Below are 17378 nucleotides of genomic sequence, written 5' to 3'. Positions count from 1 at the left end.
ACCCTCATCTGAATCACATTACAGGGGACATTTCAAAAGGACACCACACAGACAGAAAAACGCCCGAGCTGCTAAGTTCTGAACAAACACACCACATCTGACATAAACTCAGGTCAGGAAGCAGGTCAGCTGTGTAGCCTGCACCTTCCAACAGACCATTCACATGCTTAATGAGATCATTCAACCCATTACAATACGCTTTTATCTCTACTGTTTAACCCTGCAGATGTGTTGATAAGCACAATTTGCTCTGCTCAGAATCAAGGGATAAATTCTAATCAGCAGACGCTGGAAACAAATGTCAGCTCAGAAAAGAGGGGGGGGGGGGGGGGGGGGTGTCTAAACTCCAGAGACTAACCCCGCTATCACCCACCTGACCCAGCGAAGTTAAAGGTTTTTTTCCAAGATGCAAAAATCTGTAATTTTATTCTAAAAATGCTTTTTTTGATTCTAGGTTGATTCTCAGCAGGAGTTCCCTTTATCTTTATGCCAGAGAGGCCCTGGGGGAAGCAGCAAGACAGAAACAGTCCTGATTTATTACTGGCTGTGTATGTCTAATTACAAAACCTGGCAGATTATTCTAAAAAGGGCTCATATGTACAGCAAGTTACAGAAAGCCGACATGGCTATAAAACTCTTTCTACAACAAACTCAATCAAAAAGTGGCTAATTTGCTTCCTCTGGGGAACCGTCATGCGTTACATTGGATCCTTCTTTGCACAGAACAACTAAGTGGTTAATGTTGTTAATGTTCACAAAGCAGGTCCTACTGCTGATGCATCTCCGAATCTGTTCTGTAAGCTGCATTCAAAAGGCAAAACAACATTTTCAATCCTTGCATTGATTTAGGGTTGGTGATAAAACAGATTTAAAGCTCATAATAGGTGTATTGAATGTGGGTTTGTGTGTTGACTGGCTTACCGTTGACGCAGATCTCATATGGGGAACACAGCTCATTCTCAAATAGGCAGCCTGTTAACATAGAAACACAAACGAGCAGCTGATTTACAGCATTGACAGGTGTAGCCACATACAACATCACACATCAGCAGCCACCGTACTTACTAATAAGAAAGAACATGCGAATCCAAAGTAACTGGTCCATAGTTTCTAATGACAGATTTAGATATGACAGCATACACCATTTGTAAGTTGCCATGCTCATACAAACCGGCTTTACGTGGTTGGCTCAACTGGCAGGTATTTTGAAAAACCTAAACCCAGGAGTAAAACTTACATACTCTTTGTGTGAGAGCGCCAGAGTACAGATGTTTGACCACAACACCAGGAACCTTTGATATTAGGCAAACCGGCCCAGTCACTCCTACTAACTGCTGTCGGCCACCAAACGTCTTTACGCTACCTCATATTAGCAACCAGTATCAAGAACACCTCAATATTTTAAGGCACAAACCGGCCAAGCTTCTTCTACTAGCTGCTGTTATCCAACAACAAAGCGAGCCAGCATGCTAGGCTAACATTAGTCATTACGCCGCCAAACCACCAAACCTTTAAAAGACACAAAGCTTTTTTTATGCTATCTCACATTAGCAACTTTAGCAACTTCAATTGATAATTCAAGAAAACAGCTAAGCAAGCTTCTTCTACCAGCTGCTATCAGGCAAGCAACTAGCTTACCAGCATGTTAGCATGCTAACATGCCAAGCTAGTCAGTTTGTTGCCTGAGCAACATTTTTAGTCTTGTACACACTGCTACTAACCATTCTGTCTCCAGCTGTCTCCAGATTTCTCCAGATTTCTCCAGATTTCTCCAGCAGTCTCCAGCTTACCTTTCTTCCTAACTTCCAGTCACTGGAACTGATTGCACTTTCAGCTATGCCCTTTTATAACTAACTTAACCTCTAGTGGGCGGGCCTTCATTTTCAGGCCACGCCCCTCTGCCTGTTCGCCATATGGTCGCTAGTACAACTTCTACCACTTCTACTACTGGTATTTTATTTCAGCCAAAACACTAGTTCTAGTTCCACTTCAGTACTGCAAATAACATTTGTTAACTAATGCTTCTGGTTTCAATAATTTTGCAGTTTTCAATGTTTATTTAGCTTTATGCATATTGATGTTGGTTGGAGTCAGGTGGGTGTTAAAGCAATAGTTTGGGATTTTTCAAACTGGTCTTCATAAAAACATGTATATTATTTATACATGTGGCAAAAGGTCTCACACACTAAAACGTATTGTACTGCTAACAAAGTTTTTGGAATTGAACCGAAGTAATGTTGACTGTTATTTCATGATTTGGTTATTATTTCTCTCTCTCTCGCCCAAAAACAAACAACTTTACCACCTTAAATCAAGAATGTAATAATTTCACTCAGCGAACCGGATTTATTTAAGCACATTTTTTATTTTGGTTTTTTTGGTCTTGCGCCATGTGGTTGTGTTTGTCAGAAGTTGTACCACCAAAAAGAAACAGATGTACGATGTACAACCCCTGTTCCATGCAAAAAAGTCCATCTGAAGCTTCTATGAAATATCAACACTCCATAAACCTGGGTGTGTTATTGGAGAGAAAGGTCTCAAATGCATATCAAGGTGTATATTATTGTAACCAAGGGAGATTGGCTCTCATTTTTTACAGTGCAGTCACGATCTGGGTGGAAATAATAAAGGGCAAAGCAGGAAAAGGCTTTAGCAAAGTGTACCCTTTATCACATGCATGAAAACAAGATTGTGTTAAGAGCAGATCCCAAACTGTTGCTTTAAGGGACATATAATTGTCTAGCAAAAGGTTGGGATGCTGTAACCATGACAACTCTTTGTGCCTCTCTGTGTTCCAGAGATTAAAGAGCAGCAGCGATTACCTCCCCTCATCTCTCCCCCATCACCCAGGACATTTGTCATTTTCTATCTATTTCTGCATGTCTTCAAGCTCGCACACTCTGTGTTCAGCAACACAATTACACAATTACACAGTGGCACAGGCTCCCACCTGGGCGCTAACCACAAAAACTGAAACGGTTTCGGAGTAACTTACAGCAAAGCTGAGGCCATAATCCATCCACATCTACCTTTAGGATCTGATCACACCAACAGTATAGATTTTTTTTCTTCATCTATACAGAATAGGAAATGTATGTTTTGCCCTTTCAACCACTTCACTGCATGTACGGTATGTGTGGTTACCTTCCACTGGAGATACTGTGATCAAAACAACCCAACATTTAAGACACTTTCCAAGACGTTATCACTTAACTGTAAGATAATATTCACCACACGGAATACAGTTGAAACGAAAGTTAATAGTATTTTAAGTTACTTAAAATTCAAATTGATCATCTTGTATCCTTCCCAAATTTATCTGGTGCATTTCTTCCAAAGCTGAAATAACGTTATTGTTATGTTTAGACAAATTATGGCAGTTGCATGAAGCTATAGAAAGACTGTAGCATGCAGTACAGCACAGAGCTAATTACACAGAGTAATTAATAGCAACTCAGTATTCGTCACACCTGCAAACTTCCCAGTTTCTAATAATAACTCTGACACATTGTACTTTTACCGGTGGAAAAGTACAAAGGCAGGTTTTTTCACTTTTCACCAGTGAAGTAACGAGCAAATTTTACTAGCTGCAGCTAGAACTCCATACAACTGTGCCACCAGCTGACTTTATAACGTTGGACACATTTGAAAACACTAAGGGAAAAGGTCAACAGGAAAACTAGTGAAACGATGGGAAAAAAACGCTGCTCATTAGCCAACAACTGCCAATTTTGGCAGGGGAACAACGGCCATCGCTGGCTGATTTCTTTCAGCTGTATTTAATCCCCTCCGAAAAAATAACAGCGTCTAAAAAATGGTTGATGCATAAGATAATTGTTAAACAGAGTATAAGCAAATTGTATTGAAATTGGATTTTCTCTAACGTATGTCTGATGAATGAATACTCACTTGGAAAAGTAGCATGTAGAACTTTCATTACAGCGGAGATTTTGAGTTACAGGAAGCACAGGTGCTATTATTAATGATGTTTCCTGCACTTAGGAAGCATTTGGAAACACCTGTGTTTGACTGCATTACAATCTTATTGGACAACTAGAGAAATGCTTCTTTTACGTTTCTATATTTGCTGCTATTTGGTTCTCTGCGTTAAGTTTGAATAAATCATCCAAAACATGCTAAAATAAGCAGCCGCCACATTCGCCTTCAAATCTTGCTTTATTTCAGGCTTTCTTAGCAACGTCTCACGTTTGTCAGAGTAACCTAATTTCTCGTTACCCAGGATACAGGTTGTCTCTAATGAGGACATGAGAGAGTGAGGGTGAAGTCATTTGCTATAAGCTTTTGTATCGTTTGCCAGTTAGTGTTTCTGTTGTGGTGTAATTACTGCGAGATCTGCTCGCGGCTGGATTTGTTTACATTACTGTGGCAATAAAAGGAACATTCATCACAGCAGTTTCCCTGCACACGCAGCTGTGGTAAAAAGCAGAAATGTAAACTAAAATTAAACTCAGAAATGCTGTTTACAACGTAAGTGAGACTTTCATTAGAGCAGCTTTGGGGTGTTCATACAATTTCTGCAGAACAGCTTAATAAGAGCAAAAATTGCAGAAATACACTGAAATGCAAACATCTGAAAATAAAATACTTTTTCCCTTCTCTTACCTAATACCTGAAAATGTTCAAAAATGTATTTCCATGTGAAGTGAAAACATCAATTCTGTTTCATTTGTCCATATTTTCAAGCAGTGATTGGTTTTGCCAGCGTAGGAATCGGAAATACTCTTATCAGTCATGAAACCAGACATTGATTTGTTTGTGTTTTTCTTGATTATTAATTGTAACTCCGCATTTGAGTTTACTGATATGCAATTCTAACAATGAACCCTTTGTGTTTCGTGCACAAAAAGTCAGAATTTTTCTGTGGCCAAAATAGGCAACAGTTTCTATAGTGACACCGGGATCACGCGGATTGAGATGTGTGAACGATTCGAGTCCCGGCAGTGTGAGGATTCACCTGGGTGCCATCCTATAAGGGAACAAACCTCCGTATTGGCTCAGGGTCTCTGTATACGCCTGCTGCACATAAAGATGATGGATGCCAAAGTGGAGTCAATGCTCCTTTAACTTAAACCGACCTTGAAATGGCCCAAAAAAAGACGCGGTTTAAAGATCATTTAAAGAAGAATATGAGATAAATAATAAAGTATGAAAACAGGTGTTTTTTCCAGCCACCTAGAAGTGGGGGATATTGAAGACTCCATATTATACTCTTGGACTTTGCTGGCCTCCTGAGTTTGTGCTCCCTGGTTTCATCACTCCATAGCAGCAGGGTGTGAAATAGGTTGCAGAGTTGCACTGTGGACCGGCGCCAAGCTGGCGAGGCAAGAAGAAGAGACTTTCAATCAGCTTCACCCTGTGAGCAAAGACCCGCCGCCTGGCTGTGGCCTTTAATGCTCCCTGTCAGGGCCATTACAAGCTGCGCTAGCTGAAAAGAGGGGGCACTACATCTCCCATGATGCATCAGGCACCTGCTGCTCCCAAAGAAGGCGGCCAGTGATTACACTGAGAGCAGTCACCTTGAAAGATACGGGCAGTGATTTAATTGACCACATAAACGTTGAGCTATGGTTCTGCCCTGAAAATGCCAAACACAATTTCCTTAAAAGGGGAAACGCTAAAGTACCAGGAACCTCATAGTGTAACTGCACCTATAAATGCATGGCATCATTTATTTCGGATGTGCTTTTGTTCTTTTGTTCTTTCTTTTTTTTTCAGTTTTATTTTAAATTCGACTTTTTAGCATCCGGCTGTTTCTTCAGTCATGAATTGGATTCCTTAAATAAGAAGTAAAAAATAATTCTTACTAGTTACCAGTGGTTTAGCAAACAGTCAGAGATATTATGCTCCCATAAGTGATTTAAGTTTAGTTGGGTTGTCTCCAGACAGTTGATATTGCAGATGTCGGACAAGCCGTTGTTGTTGGATTTTTTGTTCCGCAGTGGTTGACTGAAAAAGGGGCTTAACTAACTGACTGTCTGTGTGTTCACAGTTGAAACACAGTTGGCAGTTGATTAGGTACCACGTCCCTCCTCGTCCCTCTATGAAAATGAGCAGTCTTTGTTGCTACCGTGTTTACGGTGGCAATTTCTGAAACCACGGTTATTCTGGAAGATGTAAATTGTGATGTGTCACATACACTGAAAAATGATCGTATTGTTTATTTTCCCCATTGGCATCAACGACCTCCAACTGAATGATCACACTTTTCCAAAACATCTAAAAGAAGAATGTGTTGATTATATAGCCTTATTTTTAGCTTGCTGTACCTAATAAACAGCCACCCTTTAATCCTCCGTCTGCTGCAGCGACCAATCCTCCAGCCTCCGTCACCTCGTCTCTCATCCCATCATCCTGTTCCTCTGATTGTTCTAAGCAGCAGCTCTGATCCATCCATCTGGACCAATGAAGCAGCAGAGCTTTTGTAGTCCGAAATCTTTTACGAGTAGCAGATGCTGACTGTCTGGCTGTACTGTGCGTTTTTTCCAAAAAAACAATCGAAGTTACTATTACAGTAAATGGAGCACAGTATAGTGCTGTGCTGCTGTTTTCTACAAAGGTTTTTTTAAATGACTGTGATATAACTCAATGTAAATACTGTAATACAATCTCTGCTGCTGTTTAAATAATCACAGAGACTACAAACAGTTTAGGTGAAAAAAACACGATGGTTATTTTAAGGACATTTCTGCATTTTAGCAGCAGTATCACCAGTATGTGATAAGATAAGATATTTATTTTCAATGTACAAGTACAAGGAAATTCTGTTGGAGCATCTCCTGATGCCACACACATTATATGTCATCTAAACAAAAGGAAATAAAAGCTGCTGCAAATACTATCTACATGTCCCCAGTCGTCGCCGGGGTTTTACACATTGCTAAGGAATTGAGTAATAAATAACCGTCAATGCTTTAATTGTTTTCATAGCCAAAATTCCCAGTCAGTTTCAACAATAAAGAAAAGATGAATCAATCAGGGAGACAGGTGAAAAGACGCTCAAAGGTTTAATACTATAAAAACAAATTAACAGCTCCAAAAAGCTGCTCTGAGGCAGAAACGCTCAGCACCTGACTGCGAAGCTCACGAGTGAATCCTAACTGCACTGGGTGATTCAGCAGGAAGCACATTAAACAGTGCAGGGCCGAACGGGCACATTTCACAGAGATAAACGCTCCGAACGGATGAGGATTCACCTGCACGGTGAGAACCAGAACAGGAGGTGGAATCAATCAACACAGCCAGAAACAGCAGCCTGCAGCAGGAAGCAGCAAAGCAGCACGTTTATCCCACTTTCAGTTCATGCACTCGACACAGATCAACGCAGACATGAAAATAATTAAGCACCAGCTCAGATTCAGCTTTTCTTCTGAATTCTCCGTGAACTTCGGCTTTTCACAGGGATCCTCTCGCAGCAGGAACAACTATCTGCATCAACAAAATAGCAAAGTCCACTCAAGGGCACTCAGCAAAAATGAGGCTGGGAGGCAAAAAGTAAATTAAATTAAGAATGCGAGCACATGAAGGATGTCTGATCATTCAGCTTCGCAGCTTGGTTGCTGCTTCTTCCAAGCTGCAAAGCTGAATGGTCAGACATCCTTTAGACGTTATGACACATGGAAATCTTTTGAGCAAACATTTCTATAAGACGTTTCTGTTTGCAATTTAAAAAAAAACAAGCAACTTATAACAGCTGCAGCACTAACATGAACTCAGTCCTTTCTGCTTCGCCTGCAGCCCCTGTGCTCTTCGCTCTGCTCTGCTCTTCTACCATCTGCTACAGCTCTGCACAGCTCTTCAAATATGAATCATTATCAACCTTCAGTCAATCTAGCTTCACCGGAGGTGTCCACAGCACCAATCCACACAATGATTCATATTTATAAAAAGTTAACTACTGTAGCTTTAAAGTGTCATTTTCCTGATGAATACAAACCACAGGGAACATGTTTCCTCTGTCGGCAGCACTATGCAATTATAGTTATAGATTAACCCATTTCAGACATTAGCATCACTCCAAGTTTTTTGGAATCTTGCATTCTCACTTCAGGACTTTTGTATCGGGTAAACACTGAACAGCAATCGACATCCAGTCGATATTGTGCCACTGTCCAATACACTGACACAGGTATGCTTAATAGAACAGTCTAGAATGATTCTGGCATTTAGTAAAACAACAAAAAGCAGAACACTGACATAAAAAAAAAACAAAGGTGATGCTATGGGACGTATTATTACTGTACAGCAGAAGTACACTGCTGACCACTGCATACGCTGAGCCGTGTTCGCGTCCTGCGTCCACATGAGTCTTACCCTTGTGTTCCAGTAAACACCGCAGCTCTGCCTCGACCCGACCAACCAATCAGCACGAATAAAGTATTAATGAGCGTTGCCACAGTGACGGTCACGCCAGGCAAACCAGCAGTGACCTTCTCTAGGTCCAGGTTAATGATTAGAAGACTTGAGCTGAACACAATCTGTGGTTTCAATCCCAGTAGGGACAGGCAGGCTCACCGAGGCGCAGAGACAGTTTTCGCCCTGAAAACAAGTGTCTAGGACAATAAACATAAATCACTGCGAGGACAAACAGCAGCAGACGAGACCACACACACACAAACACACACAGATAGCAGCAGTAAAGAGCATCACCCCTTTTACTTTACACATAATATGTGATGCCTGTCATACACAAACTGAATGACAATACAGTCAAATAAAATAAAAAGTGTCTGGCAGCAGTCGTCTTTTTATTTTATTTTATATCAAAGGGCACATACCAGAAAAATACGCAGCAAAAGTCGTCATGGAGACAGATGGCTCCTTTCACTGGAACACTGTTGCTGCATTAAGAAGCACCGGATAAATAGTTCAAATTAACAGTGTTGAATTATTGGGGACTGACACGCCTGCATCGTCATATGTGAAATACAGTAAGTACCTGTCAAATGGGACATTTTAGTGCGCCTGTACTGCGGGAACGTATCTCATGTGATGTATTGTAATGAACATGTACATGAATGCATCATTAGTTCACATACTGTAATCGGCCTTAGTTAAAGTTTTGCTGAACTTTTAAAAAGTAAAAAAACAAAAAAAAACAAATGTGAGAATAAACCATGTGGCCTCTGCAGAAATGTAATTTCCTATTTTTTATCATCATGGCTCAATTTATAGACAACTACTGTTACAAGTCTGTCCAGTCTCATAATCTAATCAGTTCATCCAAGAGTTCAAGTTTATGTTTGCGCCAATTTGGAAAAACTTCCCTCAAAGTGTTGCTGAGATACTACATTCACACGGACAAAACAACCCGCAAATATACAGTGATGCACCTCTGGACACAGGAAGGTGTTAAAACATTGCCGGCCATAGATTTCACAAACTTCAGAAGTATTATAATATTCTCTAGCAGGGATTAGATCTCATCCGATGACAAATACTCACGTAAAGTAAAGTTCAGATCCGCTAACCTTTATTTATGAATGAACGTTTGAATTCTATGTGGATAATTCTGACCGAGTTAATTTTACAGTGCGCATCACTTGTTCAACAGAGTTATGATTCACTTCCAGAACACTGAAACCTAAACAAGGATACAAGTACTTTGACTGGGCAGCAATCCCACATGCACGGAGCTCCCCCTTCATCATTCCGCACAAGTTTTCCAGTGTAAAAGCTTAAATGCGAGTGAGCGCTCCAAAGTGTTAGTGACAAAAGTGTGCTGATGCACACACCATGACCCAGTTAAATGACCAGAGCTCCAGATAGGTTTTAAAGAGTTTATTTTAAAAAAAGAAGTGCAAGGAGTGAAGGTGATCATCAGGTGGGGGGGAGCAGGAGAGGTCAGTTAGAAGCAGATGACTTACTCTAAATATACTGCAGTAGGCTCCAGATGAAGGGAGGTGGAAGGGAAAGGCAGTCCACCATGTGGTCCGGTAGTGAGGCCAGGGGGAGAGCTGTCGAGTCAAAAGTCCAAATCCAGAGAACCACAGACCGAGAAACAGAGTAGAGGGTATCCAAGTGAGCAGACAAAAGCAGAGCCAAAAAACAGATCCAGGGCAGATAAGAGTCAGAGAAATAGTGTAAAATACCAGATGGGGGACGGGGGCAAATGAGACAGGTCCGAAACAGGGTTTGAGGTCAGAAGTCAGGTCAAAGCTAACTCTGGGGGGCAGTTTTAAACCCAGAAATAATGAAAGGTCGGGTGGATGAGCAGAGTGTTGTGAAGTTGGAGCCTCTCTGCCACGGGATTACCCATTTTGGAAATGGGAAATGGTCCAACAAAATGGGGAGTCGAATCTTGCACTCAACTTTGAGAGGTAGGTCGGTGGTAGATAACCACACCTTTTTACTCGGTATGTAACAGAGGGCTGTGGGGTGATGTTTGTTGCCTCAGACGTGGACAGAGCATAGTAAGGTTTGTCCAGCCCTTCTCCACACCAGATAGCAGCGCCTAACAAGCACCGTGGCAGACAGTGGTTCCAGGCTGGGGTGGCTGGTGGTTGGCAGCCAATGACTACTTGGAAGCAGGTCATTCCTGTGGCGGCAGATGGTAAAGAGTTGTGCGTGTACTCCAACCAGACCGAATTTGGCTGTGAACTGCACGATGTCACGGAGGAGGCCGTGTAACCTGAGGACCTGGTGGATCATGATTTGGGCAGTGTCTTTGGCTGAGGGGAGTTCGGGAAGCGGAATGAGATGTGCCACTTTAGAAAATGGATCAACCATGGTGAGTATGGTGGTGTTGCCTACAGAGAGAGGTAGGCCAGTGACGAAGTTGCTAGAGATCCGGGACCACTGTCTTTTGGGCACAGGAACGGGTCGGTGTAATCCTGAGGGTCGTTGTTGGGGTGTCTTGCACTGCGCGCAGAACAGACAAGCAGCCACATATTCCTGGATGTCCTGATGTCCCAGCTGTTCCTCCGGCAGAAACTACAAAACAAGTGCTGGATACGCCAGGGTCACATGTTATGTGGGATGAGTGATACCAATTGATCACCCTAGACCTGAGGCTGATTAACCACAGAGTTGATGACGTCTTGCTCGATCTTCAAGTGAGCAGCCCCCAGCCAAGCTGCAGGGGGCAGGAAGAAACCTCCCCCTAATCATCCATGGGGACAGACGTCGGTGGAACAAGGCACATGGATTAACTGGTCCCGATCGGAACACTGGGACAAGATGGCCCCCACCCCGGTGTCACAGGCATCCACCTCCAATAAAAATTGCTCACGAAGGTCCGGAAGAGCCAGAATGGGAGCTGTAGAGAAACTCCTTTTGAGATGAGTGAAGGTATGTCCCGCATGAGTGTTCCCGCAAACTTGGATTTCGCCGAAGTGAGCTGATTGCGGGGTGAAGCGATGGAGCTGTAGTTTTTCTGATGGACTTCCGGTAGAAATTGGCAAACCCCAGGCGAGACCTTCCAGAATACTATGCATCAACTTAGTCTGCCAGGCAGTTTGGGGTCATTACTGCTCTCAAACGAAGCTTTAAAGACCAAATCTCATGCACAATTTACACAGTACAACATCAGAAAGTTCAGATCCTACCTTTCTGAAGCTGCTAGGGAACTCATCATATGTTATCTGGACTAGTGCAGTAGAGTTACCAGTAAGAGAACTCAAAGTTCTCCAGATGATCCAAAATGAGGCAGCACATCACATTTTTGATCAGTTGAAACTGATGCACATCACACCACTGCTCATGCCTCTGCACTGTCTTCTGGTAACTTCCTGGATCAGGTTCTTAATTCTGCACGCTTAGTGACCTCACTCCCAGTATTTAAAGGAACTACTGAAGACAGAACTCTTTCATAAGCATCTACAAAATCTCTAAAAAAGCTGCTGAAACCTGTAGGAGTGAGTGGACCTGTAGCTTTCAGGGCGCTCGTGGACTCACGGGCAATTAATGCTTTCGCCTCTGTGGTAATCTGGCCAAACAGGTTGGGAATCCTCGCCATACTGTCAGGCAACGGTAAAGTGCAGTAACATCAGTGCAGATAAATGAAACAGTCTGTCTGAGTGAGGACACTGGGTTGAGAGCACACAGACGTAAACACGTTGCAGAGTAACTTACTATGATCCATAACGCTCAGGCTCCCTATGGATCAAGGGCTCAGGGCTCAGGCTATTCTGAGTCTATAACTAGGGACTGAACGCTGTTTTGCTGCCTGTCTCCTGGCTGCCATGCTCTCTGTCTGCTGGTTATGTAATGTGAAGGAGCAAGGAGGAGAAAGGGGGGGGGGGGGATTCTGCTGCCCCCCCCCCCCCCCCTTTTCTCCTCCCAACTCACATCTGTGCATCAGTCATTCTGCAGCCTCCAAGTCGCAAATCAGTGGGGGAATATTAGATATCGGCTATTTATGGGATCCACGCAGGCACGTGTACGTGCACGCGCACGCACACACGCGCGCGGCTTCTTATTTCCAGTCAGTATCTGCCTCTGTCAGTAGCTCAGAGCTGGAAACACTGCATTGATAGTATCACACACAGGAGGCTACAACTGCTCATTTCGATTTAGTATTTTGTACTATTGTATATTTACCACTTTAACTCCGTTCATAAGTCATTTCTGGGGTTTATTGTAGCCGTTGTGCTTTTTACGTTACATCCTCTAAATCTTTGTTGTTTTTAGTTTTCATAATTTACATTTTTTAGGTAGATACATTAATATTGTATGATAAACCTTTTTATCACTGCGTATCATATGTAGTTTGTACGCATCACTCATAATTATACTACATATACTTTAACTGTATCTAAGTTGTTTACCTTCTCCCAATAAACCGAATTATAAATTCTCGTTTCTATTTGTATTTTATATCTATCTGATGTTGTTTGATAACCGGATAAGGGCTGATTCCCCTGTATGACAGTTCTAGGAGGGTTTGTGGATTCCAGTCTCTGTGCTGAACCGTTTTCTGGGATCCCCGTGTTTGTTTTCCCTCGGCTCAGGTGGAGCTGCAGGGATCCAGCCTACAGGTTCCTGGCAGCTCCACTGCCTCAGTATTGACAAAGACCGGACACACGGTCCGTGTCCTCCGGTCTGTGCGCAGGTCCTGTTCCGTTCTGGTTCAAAAAGGAATCATCGGTGAACGTACTCACCAAATCTGCCGTCCGCAGAAGAGGGGAAGCAGCTCCGGAAAGCTGGGAGGAGGAGGAGGAGGAGGAGGTGCTGGAGGAAGGAAAACGGTGGAGGATTCATGGTTTATGAAGCCGAGCCTCTCAAGTGTTAAACGGCCATGTTTCCCCCGCAGCGGGGTTCGGTTCGTCTTCCTTCAGGTTCCGAGCGGCCCTTCCGCGCCTGGAGGAGCTGAGCAGAGCCGGGACACAAGGACGGATGTTGGAGGAGAGGATGCAGGGCGTTCCTCCTCCTGCTGCTGCTGCTGATAGAGACCCGAGCTGGGCCTGCGTCAAGGCGACGGCACGGACACACGGAACTTCCGGAGAGGACTTCCAAAATAAAACGTTACCATTTTTATTTCGTGCTTTGATCTTTACAGGGACAAAACAACTGAACTTTGTTCCACTTTGTCACAAAAAAGCTCTTTCCACTGCTTCTCATTCACCCATTCGCACTCACAACTACTCACACACCGATGGGGGAGCTGCGACGCAGCTGTGTTTTGCTCAGAGACGAGAGGATCAAACCGGCGTCCCTGGGATTGGTAGGCGACGGCTCTACCTCCTGGGCCACAGTCGCCCATGCCAGTTGCCACGGGAGAGTTTTGTTAATGAATTAAAACTACAGTGTATAGGTTGCAACTGTTGAGCTCATGGGGGAAAAAAATCAATGCAGCAAAAGAAACTTTGTTTTTTAAAGTACAGTAAGTTACATTAAAACATTTCCGTTTAGTCATTTAGCAGATGCTTTAATCCAAAGCGACTTACAGCTGAGGTACAAAGGCAGCAACAATCTAACTCAAGGAAACATCAAAGCAAAGTCCTCTCAGAAAAGTGTTCACATTTCATGGAAGTGCAAGAAAGAGCAGAAAGGAAGAACGAGGTCTACAATCCATGAATGAGGTCTACAAACAGATGCTAAAGTTTGATATTGACTTAAACAAGGTATCACGATTCTGCAAAACATTTCCCCATGACCCCATGTGACCCTTTGTTTTTTCCACTGAAAGTTTTGCTCCATATTGTGTTTTTTTTTTTACTCATGTTTACAGTGCACAGTTTCTGAGGGGGCTTTTATTGTGAAGGGTAAAGCTGTGCATATCCTGACTTATTGTTTCTAACTGGGACGTGACGGATTCATGGCGCCTCCAGGCTGATTCAGCGCTACAGCCGCCTTCAGGTGCTGCCGGAAATAATTCCGATTCTGAGTTGGAAGCAGGTAAATGAAGGGAAACTGCAATGTGTGTAGAGGAGGAGGGGGCAGCGGCAGCGGTGGGTCAGGCTGAGGAAAAGGCTGCTGAGGTTTGGCTAAAAGCCTGCAAACAGGCTACATCTTCAGTAAGTGTATTCAAGGATAACTGCTTTGCATATGGAGAAGGTTTGTGAGGATATCTGTGATCAGGTTTTCTTAGGTTGGCAGGACAATATGCCGACCAGCACATCTGAAGGTCACTGGTTGACAAGTTTTATCTCGTGCATAAACAGCACGTCTGGGATTATTTTAGTGTATGAGCCAACTGAAGTGACAAGAATTCACTGTTCGTCCTTGTGTTAAATTACTGTATGGATCACCGAACGGGCCCAGGGCTCAAATGAAAAGACACAAAATGAACACAAAAGACGACACAAGGGAAAAGTGATCAACGGCAACCTAAACCTTCCTAAAAGACGCGTGAAACGGACACAAAATGACAGAAAAATGACAGAATAACAAAACCCGAATTAGAAAACGTCCACAAAATCACCAAAACAAAAGAAAACTGACTCACAGTTACCACAAACAGAAAAGAAATGACATAAAATGTCCAACATGTACATACATTCACCAAGAACAGACACAAAAGCTGTAAAATAGCGAAAAACAGACATCTGAAATCACGTGACCAAGTGTCAGAAAAGGCATAAAAACTGACCCAGCATGACCAAAAAAAGGGGGAGTGGCAGTTTCCCAAAATCCATCTATTGTCATATGACAAATGGTGTAAACTCCAGAACACGTGTGTTATTTTGGCTTATGTGGTTGGTTGATTTTTACCTATTGCACACTGACAAACTTCTTTATGTGTCATCAGATGTGAGACTGGATGATTCATTAATCCTTTTTGTAGGAAGAGAAACTTTCAAATTTTATTATTAACTTAAAATTCCCACAGTGGCTAGTGTGTGTGTGTGTGTGTGTGTGTGTGTGTGTGTTACCTGCTGACACCAATCACAGTGGGTCAGAGTCTGATTCATCCATGTTGCAGTGGAAGGAGCAATCAGGGCTCAGACAGACCTTATCAGAGCTGCAGGCAAACTGTGTGGCCTCTCTGATGTTTACAGTCAGCACAGGGACAAGTTGGACACACACACACACACACACACACACACACACACACACCAAGCTAATCTAATCGCTGCCTGGCTTTGTGTTTTCTGTCTCTTACGTGGCTCATAGAACAGTTTCACGTCCTGTTCCGTGTTGTGTTCAGGGTCAGACAAAGACTCCGAGGACATGTGTAAAACACACCACCAGCTGCTGACAGTTAAATGTCCTACTTTGTTCTTAGCATCACATTTGTCTTTTTCTTGTGTGAACCGAGCCCTGGACCTGATGCTGAGCTAATACTTTTACAAACAAAATAATGTCGCGATCATGTAGAATCTAAAAGTATTTTACTAATTAAGAGCTAAAAATAATGAACAACATCCTGAGACACGAAATGTCCAAGAATGGACACACACACAGAAAACATCTGAAAACACACATCACATGGATGAAAAAGCAGAAGAAACATAAATACAGAGCAGTGGTTCCTGCTCTGTGGTATAAAGAATCCTCTCGTGGTTTCCATAACTCTCCTTCAAAATCACACATAAGTTTATTAATATGGTTCATTTTTGACACGTTCACTGTGTTAAACCCCGTGGTTGTCGGGCTTTGTTCTTTTAGCTGCAAACCTTCAGCTGATGAAGGATCTGTGATTACAGTTTGTGTTCAGGTCACATTGAACCTCATCCTGAGACATTTTCCTTCAAGTTTATACATTAAATAATCATCTAAACTGTAAAAAGAACAATTTAATTCATTTTTCTTCAGAGAAATAAATAATATGCTGCAGGCCGACTACACCTTTACGCTCCAGGTATTTTTGGAAACTTCTTAAATTGTGCTTATCTGTAGACATTTTACATTTCTGCATGTTAAATAGTTGTATTTTAACTATACAAAACACAGTGAGGCAATGATTGTACAAGTGTACAACAACTGTAAAGTATTTGTTTCTAGTTATCACCAAGGTACATAAAGTGTTACTGTCATTTCATACAGTCTCATGTTCAGAAACATGAAGCTGTCAAACAACTACGTGATTAACTCCCCTTTAAATGTAGATGTACAAAAAGATGAGTCAGAAGCCGTTGTGCTGCCCAGCTTCATGCTGTTAAACACAGCTAAAGCTCTTTATTCATTTTTAAAAAGATGTCCAGGAGACATCTCTCGGTGCTGTGAATTGTAAGGCACAAGATAAATAAAGAAGACAGAAAAGACAAAACCACCTTTAAGAGGACAAGCTCAACCCCAGAGACGTACAACAGCTATGGAATCCAAACCCTTCGCTCTTGCAGCTTCTTATAAAATTAAAACCCAAAGGCAAAAGGAAGAGGAAAAGGTATAAAAACATTACAACTAAACGGCACAAAATTTCCATGAAAAATCTAATGAATTGATTTAAAGTGTTACCGATTTTCATTTTGGCCCCTAAAGTCCAATCAGTGTTTTTAAAAGATGAGTGTACAAGAATGAAAACGCAGGTTCTTTCAAATTAAGACTAGAGTCGTTTGATAAGAAAGACTTAGGTGATGCTTATCAGGAACCTGCAGTGTATTGGTTTTTACTTAATAATGCAGAAATATCTCAGTTCCTCACCTTTTAAAGCCACTACTAGTGGATTTGTTCTGTAATTAAAGCGCCTTGTGCAGCTGTGCAAACTGATAATTATCGTCTGGAGGTGGGATACTTGTCTAGTCAGGGGGGACATACAGGTTGTGTTACAGAGAGTAGTGTTACACACAGGTACATTCAGCATCATATTGAGTTTGTCCACAGCACTCAGGAATGTCGTACGAACCCTGCTGCTCCGTTATCTCCAAATGTACCATGTAGACAGGAATTTGAATTTGTGACGCAGCACAAACACAATTTGAAGAGTAAAAACCACAGAAGCAATCTTTGAATCCAGCTTTTCCACATTACAGGTCGAC

At 42.4% G+C, this 17378-nt stretch overlaps 1 protein-coding gene across 2 annotated transcripts in view; it reads right to left on the bottom strand.

Moving 5' to 3' along the window:
* The window catches only part of LOC137098885 (receptor-type tyrosine-protein phosphatase N2-like), a 189526-nt gene extending 175952 nt beyond the window's left edge, over positions 1-13574 (bottom strand). Inside the window, exons 1-2 of one of the 2 annotated variants that reach the window (XM_067475576.1) lie at positions 13119-13574; positions 922-972 (exon numbers count right to left, since the gene is read on the bottom strand). In XM_067475576.1, the coding sequence (XP_067331677.1) occupies positions 922-972; positions 13119-13218 (151 nt within the window). In that variant the 5' untranslated portion in view covers positions 13219-13574. The remainder of the gene's footprint in view (positions 1-921; positions 973-13118) is intronic. The other variant, XM_067475577.1, reaches the window with a different exon arrangement.
* Positions 13575-17378: the final 3804 nt, after the last annotated feature.

Source organism: Channa argus, chromosome 14, assembly GCF_033026475.1.
Source record: "Channa argus isolate prfri chromosome 14, Channa argus male v1.0, whole genome shotgun sequence".
Classification (NCBI taxonomy): Eukaryota; Metazoa; Chordata; class Actinopteri; order Anabantiformes; family Channidae; genus Channa; species Channa argus.
The sequence above is the reverse complement of the archived record's forward strand: the minus strand, read 5'-3'. Positions and strand labels throughout refer to the sequence as shown.